The following is a 10,732-nucleotide window of genomic DNA, read 5'->3' as shown; positions in this document are numbered from 1 at the left end:
GGAGGCCGCGGCCCTGCCTGCCGCCGGGCCCGGGGCCCGCCGCGCCCCCGCCGCGGAGCTGCAGCTCGCTGGGTGCCGGCTCCTTGCTGTGAGCGCTCCGGGACAGGGGGTGTGCGGAGCCGGGAGACCCCGGGCTCTCCCCGCGGCGGCGGAGCGGTCTCCCGGAGCGGCGGGGCCCGGCGGCGGTGAGGGGGCTGCCCGGCTCCGTCTGCGGGGGAACTCGGCCGGGAACAGGTACGCCCGGGCTTTCTGCGCCTTTTTAACAAACAGGCTGCAAAACGGGCATTACCCTCTTAACTAACAGCCTGCCTTAAAAAAATAAATAAATAAAGGATTTGTTTTATGTAACAACGGGAGAGCAGAAACAATAAAACAAGTACATTTGTCTCCATGTCGAGTTCTGTGTGAGTGAAATGGCAGCCTCTCCCTCAGAAGGACGGCCTGTCGCTCTGAACCGGGCTGGTAGGAAGCTTGTAAGAACTTTCTTAACTAACTGAAAAATACCCAGTATTTTTATCCTTTTTGCTCTGTGTGTCTTTTATTTTTGTTTTCTGTTCCACAGTATTTCTGGGCCGGGTGGACGAGGGTTGGTGATAGAGCAGCTGAGCGATCCCGCTAGTTAAGCCATACAAGAAGATGCTGAAGCGTTGAACGCATTGGTTAGTTCTTTGCTTACATTGACAAAAAGTGTTTTGACTTTTTAACCCCAGCTTAAGCCACTGACTGAATGAGGAAGAACCTTCCCTCCTGTGATGAGGGAGGGATGTTGTATTTCACCTTCAGAGCAGGCTGGAACCGAGTCTGTATCAGGAGCGGCTTTTGAAGGCCATGTGTGGTCTGAATAATTGACTGACTGGAAGGTTAGGTCTGAACTGACTGGAGGGAAGGTTAAGGGACCTGTGGTAATGTATCCACCAAACGTGAGCGTAGCTTGTCGCTAGTGGAGAGAATGATGGAAGAGCTCTCGCCTTCTTTCCCCCCTCTCTCCTCACCACCTCCTTGCGATCCCCAGAGCACCGTTTACAGCTCACTGGAAGCTGCGGCAGGAAAACCTGCTACAGTTTATTCGTGACTTCTGGAAAGACCCACGTCTTCCTCTGAAAGCCAAGAATCTCTCGGATTGTGAGCAAAAGTAACCATTTAAGCAGATTTCTTAAATCCACTAACATTTTTATAAAGTAGCTGTAAAACTCAGCATTTTCTATTTTCTTTTGTATTCATCACGGGAAGTAAAATACGTGTTTCTTTTTGCTTTCAGGTACTGGTATTTTACTGGTCTTGCTCCTCCACTTCAAGTCAGCATGTCGAAGAAATCGGAGGCCCCGCTTTCCTTGTCTGACTGCCTCTGCCAAATTTGCATGGAGATCCTTGTGGAGCCCGTGACACTGCCATGCAACCACACCCTCTGTAACTCTTGTTTCCAGCTGACCGTTGAAAAGGCCAGTCTTTGTTGCCCTTTTTGTCGGCGTCGAGTCTCTTCCTGGGCACGATACAATGCCCGCAGGAATACTCTTATCAACTGGGAGCTCTGGGAAAAGATTCAGAAGAATTACCCAAAGGAGTGTGAGCGTAGGATTAACGGACAGGATTTGGAAGAGGAAAGTAAGTATAATGTCACTTGTCCTGGGATGTCGCTGCTTTACCAAAGTAATTTACTGTTGGTGGACTTTGGATGTTGTGAAATAAGGAACTGTGCATGGACAGGCTGTGTCACCGCTAGAAAATGCAGTGTCAGAGCTCGCCTGTGAAAGGGGCTTGGAAGGCAGAGAAATGGCCTTTTTCATTCGCAGTACAGAGGGTGAGTTATGTTGTCTGGACACTTAAGTGGGTATTTGCTCATGCGTTTGGCACAAAGCGTTGGTGAGTGGCTGCCTGTCCTGGCAAAGGCACCAATTCATTACTGGTGCAACTTCAGCTGTAAAATCTGTAAGTGCTGTATTTGTGTGTGTTTGTCATTGTCAAGGAAGTGAAGGGGTTAAAATATTTTCAACTCTTAGATGCTGTTAATTAGTCTGGTTAGAAATTCCAGGGATTCAGCCTATGCGGGAGTCTCAGAGCCTAAAATTGTGGTGTCGGAGAAGAGGAAGTGAAATCTGATTAACTCTTTGAACAAGGAATTTGGGGTTTATATTTTGTAAGCTCCGTTGTGGGAGGCTGATTGGTAGGTTGGGTTGTTCCACTTGCCATATTATGAAGTCTTTTTAGTTGCAAAAAAGAAAAAGCTGTAAGTTCTGGCCAGCATACTTATTTGCTGTATATACGGTGCTTGGAAAAGACTGGCTGTTCTTGCCACTCTTGTCACCCACTGCTTTTTTATTTTGTTCCTTTGTAACACAAAGTGGGTTTTTTTTCTCCGTAGCGCTTGCATCAAGTCAAATAATTCCCGTGACAGGGTATGGAAGTGATCTTTTATTAAAATCTTTCATTGTTGACTGTCATTATTGTGCTTTGTTCCTCACCTCTGTTTTTTCCTTCGCCTCATTTAGTCTGTGTCCCCCATCCACAACACCAGCTGAGCAAGCCTGGGGAACTGAGGCAGGAATATGAAGCAGAAATTAGCAAGGTAAGTCTAAAAACATAGTTAAAAAGCATAAATGCTTTGTATCTAGTTACTTGAATTGTTCCCTTGAACAGCTGTAATGTTATTTCATAAAAAAGAAAGATACTTAAAAGGGCATTATTGCTGTAAGAACAAACCGGTTATTCCTGAGGCACAAACTGAACTTTTATCCTTTGCAGAAGAGAAGAGATTTCCTTGTGTTTGGTGTGAGACCAAGTTTTTCAAGTTTTGTGCGAGCTGGTCTATACCTCCTACCTCACCCTCTCAGTTGGTCCAGTAACATGTGCTGTCTTGCTGTCCTTCAACTCGGTGTTCTTCGCAGGCTGAGAATCACCCAGAGACAGCCTAGGCACCTCTCCACTGGCCAATTCCTCATATTTCCCAAAACTCTGCAGAAGAGTTCTTTCAGGGTTAGGGTCTCACCCTTTCACTCTCTGCATCCCTGCCCACAGACTTAAAATGCCTTTTATAGGTCCTCATATGCCTGTGAAGTAATTTGGACGTGGAAATAGAAAAATGTGGAATTGTTTTGGCTTTGGCCTTGTACTTGCTTTCTTGATTTCCCTCCCCAAGTAACACACCACAATTAAATGAACTTGGGTAATGAACGTACAGAATTTCTCACTCCCTGTGCTATCTATGTTCATTTGAAAATCAGGAAAGATTTTCAAGAAATCTTAATGTTTGTCTAAGGATCTAACAGGTCCTTCTTCTTCCTGTTCAGACACGGTACCAGTAAGAATTGTAGTTGGAAGCAGTAGCAGAGTGCTCTGTTCCCTGACAGTCCCATTGCTGGCTGTTACAAGAGCAGGGGGAAGCGGAGGACTGTGGGATTCTCTGTCGTGGTAGCTGTGGGATAAGATTGATTGGCAGCAATAGTGTCAATAATTAATGGAGGCAGCGTCAGTGAAATACGTAATGATGTCTGGTGCCGCTCAGGCTTAAGGCAGCTTCTGTAGTACTGCAGCTTGACATTCTAAAGGAAATGTGCAAATCCCGTTACCCAGTTAAGAAAGCCTTATTCGTTCTTGAAGTACTTGGCTCTCCTTGTGGAGTTACTGAGAACTGATTGACCCAGAGTGGATGTTTGCCATTAAGTAGGCAGACATAAAATTCTTGGTCTTCTGCTTTGGGTTTTGCATGTTTCAAGAGAGCAGAAGGGCTCGGGAGAGAGAGGTGCTGTCTGTTGGGCATCTCTTGTGCCAGTACTGGTATTACCATGATATAAGCAGGTTGAGCAAACGCTTCGGTCCAGCCTTTGAAAGAATGTTGAGTTTCTCTGTAGATCTTTGTATTAAGAGGTGTTAGATTTTGTTACTAACGTTTTCAAGGCTAACAGTGTAGTCTTACAGAAACCAAAAGGTAGATCACTGTTACCACATTGAAGACTCTACGCACAGAATCAGTGCGATAGTTATGCCTTTGGAGAGCTGTGTAATTAAACACTGGCTTTGAAGTGTGCAGAGTGTCCATGAGTAGCAGATCGTTCACGTTTAAGAGGCGTCAGTTGAGAGGTTCTTCTGTGAAGTGTGGTCCTCCCGTTGTAACCAGATGCATTTAAAATCATTGCTTTTAGGTGGAGGCAGAAAGGCGAGCGCACGAACAAGAGGAGAACAAGGCAAGTGAGGAATACATCCAACGGCTTCTAGCAGAAGAGGAGGAGGAACACAGGCTGGCAGAAGAGAGACGGAGGGAGATGGAGAAGCAGCTGAAGCAGGATGAGGAGTTGGCCTGGCAGCTGAGTAACAGTCTGGTGAGTTAGGACCAAGGGAGCGGTAGAAAATGTCAATTTTTTTTAGGCAAGCAACTTAGACTTTTCAGAGCAAGTTAAAATTTTTAATCATTTAAAATTTATTTTCATTGTAGTTGGAGTCTGTTGGCAGCCTCCAGTACTTTCGGTCCTTGACTTACTATTAATTTTTGAAGAAGCAGTGGGAGGGTAAAATACCCCAAACTTGTCTACCTGTATATTATGAACTGGAAACATGCTGGATGTTTTCAGTGTGAAACATTTTGAAACATTGGTTTTCTTCTGAATACTTCATTTACCCATGATTTTAAAAATACTTCTTTGGGATAAATTGATGTCTGTAACCTGTACTGAAAAAAAAGGAATGTAGGATGAAAGTTTAACTTATGTTTGGGGTTTTTTTTTTTGTTTATTTATTTTGTTAATTTGACTGGGGGGTTTGGGTGGTTGGGTTTTGCTACCTGGTAGCAGTCCTAATGATGAAACTCTCCTTATTTGAGCAAAACCTCTTGTCCCTTAATGCCAATACAGGGAAGTGTAGAGAATATGTAACATTTCTCATTCCGTAACCACCCATTGCTTACAGTTCTAGAATTCTTTTGGCAAAAGTAGCTAATTGTGTTTTGTGTTATGTGATGTTATTTTTACTTGTCATTGAAGAATGACAATTCTGAAGGATGTGTGCTCAGCAGTCCTTCACCAGCAGGCAGACTGTCATCTGAAACATCCCCAGTTAATTCATGCAAGATGAAGAACAGAACAAGCAGCTCTGGAGACATTCAGAAGTAAGTAATTCAAGTTTTTCTTCTTTAATTATTGGTCTGTTTCTTGGAATAGTGTCCCGCTGCTCCATTTGCTTCCTTGGAATCATGTAGCCCGATTTCCCCAGATATTCTGGGGCAAATGTAAAGTGTTGAGTGTGACAAGATCTCCTCACGGGATAACATGGAGGAGAAGGGAAACGCTTGCCCTTCTTGTGTTTTATACGTTTGTCAGAATGAACCTGAAGATCTTGATTAGTGCAGAGGACTGACAGTTCAAGAACAAAAAAGTTGTACTTATTTTTTTTTTCCCCTTTAAGGTATCTGTCTCCAAAGCATCATCATACAGTGGGATCAGCATCATTCTCTAGAGCAACAGAAAGAGGAAGGAGTGACTCCGGCTCTGCGGTAACTAGATTCTTTTTGTTCCAAATCTCAGTGGTGGTTATTATGGGTTACTTTCCCCTTGTTTATAGGATTGCCAACCTGTCTTGCCCTTGCACGTCAGCACTGAGCAGTTCGTCTCGCCTTTCTTGAACTGCCTTCAGGATTCACAATTCCTCCATGTGGAAAGGGCAGAAACTGTGCTTGACAGTCCTCGGGCACACAGCTCCAGCTTATTGCCAGAGTTACCTCCTACCGCTTCACAAGTACCTCACCTGAGCGTCCTCAGTGAGCGCTTTGGTGTATGAAACTAAAATGAGGGTTCTGGAGCCCTCTGGAGAGGTTGCAGTCAGGTTTTTCATCATTCCGTCTGTCTGTCTGATCTTTCCTGTTAGGCTTCAAAAGAAAACGAGCAGGCTAATAGCCTGAACAGTTGGTTGAGTCATTGATATGAGGAGAATGCTGCAGTTGGGTTTTCGGTTCTTTAGCTCGGCTTCTGTAGGTTGTTTTAAATATTTTCATTGTTATTAACCAATTAAATATTATTTTTTTAAAGAGAAGAACCCGAGTTGTTATCCCCAATTAGTATAAGCAGTGCAGCTATAAGTGAGATTTGCGCTTTATTCACACCCATTGGCTTTTGATAAATGCTAAATTTGCTTTATTAGCGGTCTCTCCCTTTTCTTCAGGAGCCCAATAGTGATGAAGGCAGGAGTTCTGTGTGGCAAGATGGACAAGTGGAAATGCCAACACTATCCCCACAGCTGACCAGTGTGGTTAAAGATTCCAGTGCTAAGGATTCGTTTCTGGAATCATGCATGAACTATTTCAGTGCCTCAGCTTCGGGGGACACCGACGCTGTCAAGCAGGAAAAAACACCAGGACCAAATTGTCCAGGAGACAAAGTTCCAGATGACCTTCATGGAATTGTGGAAGGGGAAGGGTCTAGAACAGTTCTTCACAGATCTAAAGGAGAGGGTGATGGAATTGAGTCAGACAGTGGCAGTTTAACACACATAGAAAGCATAAACCGCAAAATCTCTGCTGAAACTTGCACCCGTATTCAGTCAGTGACAAATTCTGTGATGTCTGACAGCAAAAGTATAAAATGTGATATCACGAAGGTGTGCGGACGCTCGGGTGAAGAGAAACCAGAGAGACTGCAGAACACTAAGGAGACCCCCAAAAGAAAGTTGCTGGAGCCACCAGCTGAAGCAGTGGTTGACTTGTGTCTGCTTGATAAGAGGAGAAGAACTTTTCTGGAAAGCTTAGAGGACCAAGGGGAGCAGGTAAATGATTTCAACTTGCAAATGCAGAAAGCCTTTGAGCAGGAGTTCTATGAAAGGCGTATGCAAGAGGAGCAGGACAGGCTTCTGGCTCTGCAGCTACAAAAAGAGATCAACAAGGAGGAAAGGACACTTAATCGACAAAAGGGCTCTCCAGATGAGTACCTTCTTCGCACCAAACCACCTCAGCTTGTGAAAGACTCTCCTGTGAGAAAGGGAAGTTCTAAGACGGCAAAAGACTCGAAGGTTCCAAAAAAACAGGCTGAAACAAATCACCGCAAAACTCGGAAAGGTTCTTGCAATGAAAACTGGCAGTCCCCTACCCGAGTCCAAGTGAAATCGCCCAGCATCAAGGGAGGGAAAGTTTTGAATTGCGTGGTTAATACCAATGACGCAAATGATATTTGTTCTCTACCTAAGAGTAAGCAAAAGACAATCCTTCAGATGTTTAAAAGCTCCGTTGTGGAGTAGATCAACAGAACCGCCAGACACATGGTGGAATGAGAATGGAAACCGTGGTGACGCTTTCTGCTGTGTTGGCAAAGCTTCCTGCAAACAGTTTTTTCAAGGGGGAACACTTTGGGTCACAAAGTTGTGTATTCTGAGAAGTTTTAATAACGTACACCCCCAGACTTTAAAAAAATTTAGTTGGTCTTTTCTTGACTACAGCTTATTTTCTAGCGCTTGCGTTTACATAATTTTGAATGTGAATATTGTTAGTGCTTAAAAAGAAAAATAACTGGTGGTTGTCTCTTAAAATGAGAATTCGAAGCCTTTTACAGAAAGGACGCACATTCCACGGAGGAAACAAGCAACAAAAATGAGTGTGTTTCCAGTTGTCTGCCAGCTGCAAGGCTGAAGCTTCACTCGGCACAACCACTGTTGGTTAAACTGAAGCACGTTGTTGGTGTTGAAGCTGTTTGTTGAATTGCATTGTTCACATGACAGTTAACAGGGGTATAACCGGGCAGTCTTGCAGATATGCTGTTTCCCTCTCCTTCTCATATACTAACCCCTTTCTTAGACAAAGAGGGGAGAAAACAGGTCATTCTCCCGCTGCCGAAGCCAAGGATCTTTCACAGATGCCAATAGTCGAAGCAGTTGCAGGTTTGTATTTCCCTCTGTTCATAGAGGTCACTTCTGCAGATCTGACTCTCGCTGTTGTTCGGAAGAAGATACTTTTGGTTTTTCTTATTGCTAGTGTTCTGCAACTTTATTATTGTACAGTAACGTTACCTGTATTTAGTGCTATTTAATTTTCATACTCAAACTGGTTTGAGTATGATTAAGAACACATAATAATTAAAAAAATAGTTACTCCAGAAGAGTGTTAGGATAGAGAAAGCAAAGGGGGAAAAGCAACTGAAAACTAGAGTTGTCGTGACGATGTAACTATAATTAGAGTCACAAAACTACCATGCCTGGCTCTAACCGGTGTCTTCCCCCCCATTTTTAGAGGCACTACCAAATACTCTCCTCCAGTTTAGTTTAAAACTGACAGCATTCACAAGAATCATAATTTAAGACACTGGGGGAAGCTGTGGCCTGTAAGAAGTTGAGGGTGGTGAAGGGTTGACCAGGTGCTGCTCAGCAAAGGGAGTCTTCCTGCCAGGTTGTTCTATCTGCTGCTATTGTGAAACCATCTTGTGGCCTTTCTTTTTTTGTAAAGCTGTATGTGCTTGGAAGAGCGCAAAGCACCAGCCCACCTTGCTGCAGCATGTGTGCTAATCACCAAAGTTTGCAAATGTTTTAAATGTGGACTTTCTTGGAACTTCATTGATGAGCTGTAGACTTTAACTCAGTTCTGGGAAATCTGTTAATAAAATACTTCAGAGCAATATCTTCTGATATTTTAAGTTGAAAAGAAACCCAAACAAGGTGAAATTTTATTGAAAGCACGAGCAGCACACCAAGCCAAAAATATGAATTTTTTTTTTTCCTTTGCCTGCATGTCTCTATTAATGGTGGATTTCTCATAAATAAATGGTCTATTTTAAGCTTTTTGAGAAAGTTACAACAGGTGATCCATTGCAAATCACTTGCTTTTCCTTTTGCTGCCTTAACCATTGTGCTGGAAGCTTTCCTTCACTATAGATCTGTTTTTGTTGAACCCCTACCTTTGTTTGCATTGTTTTCTGTCTTGCCCAGGCAGTTAAGTATAATCCTTCATTAAAGTTGTTTTTAAGACAAAGATACTGACTCCTTTGATGCTAGTGACATTCAGCCTTCCCAGTCATGGTAAATGTGTCGGAAGTGAACTCTCCATTTTCAGAAGAAATGAGGAGGAAGAATTTATTGAAGTCTGTTCAGCCTCTTTATACAATCAATTTGGAAGTCTGATGATTCTTTTTAACTCGCTGGAAAGATGGTGCCTGCTCTGAGGTGGAGCTGCTCCTTCTCAGATCACGTCTCCCAGTGACTGTGGCCTGTTCTCAACCAATCTCTGATTTCCTGCTGTTTGGGTGTAATGGGTTGTTTGGGAACAGGTCTGGAATGGGGCAGGGCAGTTCCTGGCCTCTTCCCGCACACAGATCACCCCTGCAGCCTCCTGCTGCCTAAAACCTAAAATTTATGCCCAATGCAACTGTCCCTGCAGTTGGAGGCGCTTCGTTTCTACGGTCCCAGCAGTCCTGCCAAACCCTCCTACGGGGTTTGAACGTCTGCCCTCTTCTCAGTTGCTGCCTTGAATGTCTAGCACTGAAGGAGTTTGAATCTCAAGTGTTCTGAACTGCTGGCCATTCATAGGTAAGAAATAATCTCACATGGATTACAAATGCTGACCCTGCTTAATTGCTGTATTTTTCTCAGACCAATCATCATTATGCTCCATTTTGGAGTTGCTTTTACGGCCAGGTCCTGATGTTTGATAGATACTGCGTGAAAAAGAGAAAGGGAAGCCTGTGAGGTCATACCTGTAAATATCCAGATAAACTCTGTAAGGAATGAAGCTAGAATTGAAGTATGTATTGCACAACAGCCCTCATCTTCATTGGGGTTAAACTTAATCTACTTCTCTCATTGTGTTGGGACTAGCACTGTCCCTGACACTAAGTAACATAAATTTAGTGTTAAGATAGAAGATATTTTGTTTAAAAAACATCATATGAGAGTCTCTCTGAGTATGCTGGACACCAGGCAGGGAGCTGCTCTGACAGCTTGTGCCAGCCCTGGCGCTCGGGGGATACCCAGTGATCTAATTCTGGGTGCTCCAGGGGTAGGGGAAGCATCGGGGCGGGGGGGAGAGGGCAGGGCAGAAGGCAGCATTTCCCTTTCAGGCAGCAATGAGCCATGGGCAACTAGCTCAGCTGTGCCGGAAGCCACGTCCCAGCGTAGGGGATTGCAGTGTTTAACACTAGTTTTATCGCCTTTTCTCCCACAAGCTGTTCTGTGGGTTCGTTCTGTTGCTTGTACTGTGGTGATGACGTGTCTCCTCCCTGTAAGGTTTATGAAACGAACTAAAGGAATCCCAGTTAGATGGCTGCTGCTTGCATCTGACTCTTCAGTCTCACACAGGCTCGATTCCCTGTCATCAGCAGCAAATCCTGCTGCTGTGATTCCGTCCGAAATCAATGCAAAAATTACAGAAATTAGCGATTTCAAAAGATCTAAATAGTCCTGAGGTGTATTTTTGTGTGTGTATAGATGCGGGGGTGTGCTAAAGTATTTGGGGCTTATTTGTGTTTTTCCAACATAGTGGATTTTGTTCTCAGTGTAATAATTATCTTCTCACATAAGAATCATCATTCTGTTCAGCAGGACGGAAGAAAAACAAGACTAAAAAGTCAATCATTAGTTAAAACCGAACATTAACTGCAAGGCATACAAAACCTATAACCTGTACCAGAAGGCCAGTCCGGCAGCCTCATCCGTGGTGGGGTACTGCACACCCTGTTTCCGTTGTTGTGGATGTTTTGAAGCAGATGAAATCAGCTGGTTTAATGGTGTTTGTGCAGAAAGAGTCTGAGCTGGTCTAACGGTTCTGTGCTGCTCT

The 10,732-nt window shown here is 44.0% G+C and overlaps 1 protein-coding gene across 5 annotated transcripts in view; it reads left to right on the top strand.

Annotated features, from left to right (window-relative positions):
* Nucleotides 1-8,934, top strand: part of RNF168 (ring finger protein 168, E3 ubiquitin protein ligase) — an 8,997-nt gene extending 63 nt beyond the window's left edge. Inside the window, exons 1-8 of one of the 5 annotated variants that reach the window (XM_014963032.1) lie at nt 9-234; nt 563-659; nt 1,259-1,602; nt 2,487-2,563; nt 4,137-4,313; nt 4,971-5,095; nt 5,392-5,479; nt 6,145-8,934. In XM_014963032.1, coding sequence (XP_014818518.1) covers nt 1,302-1,602; nt 2,487-2,563; nt 4,137-4,313; nt 4,971-5,095; nt 5,392-5,479; nt 6,145-7,212 — 1,836 coding nt within the window. In that variant the 5' untranslated portion in view covers nt 9-234; nt 563-659; nt 1,259-1,301 and the 3' untranslated portion in view covers nt 7,213-8,934. The other 4 variants (XM_014963036.1, XM_014963033.1, XM_014963035.1 and 1 more) reach the window with 4 other exon arrangements.
* The last annotated feature ends 1,798 nt before the right edge of the window (nt 8,935-10,732 follow it).

The sequence above is a fragment of the Calidris pugnax genome, unplaced genomic scaffold (genome assembly GCF_001431845.1).
Source record: "Calidris pugnax isolate Ruff unplaced genomic scaffold, ASM143184v1 scaffold1156, whole genome shotgun sequence".
Classification (NCBI taxonomy): domain Eukaryota; kingdom Metazoa; phylum Chordata; class Aves; order Charadriiformes; family Scolopacidae; genus Calidris; species Calidris pugnax.
This window is presented reverse-complemented; position numbering and strand designations above follow the sequence as displayed.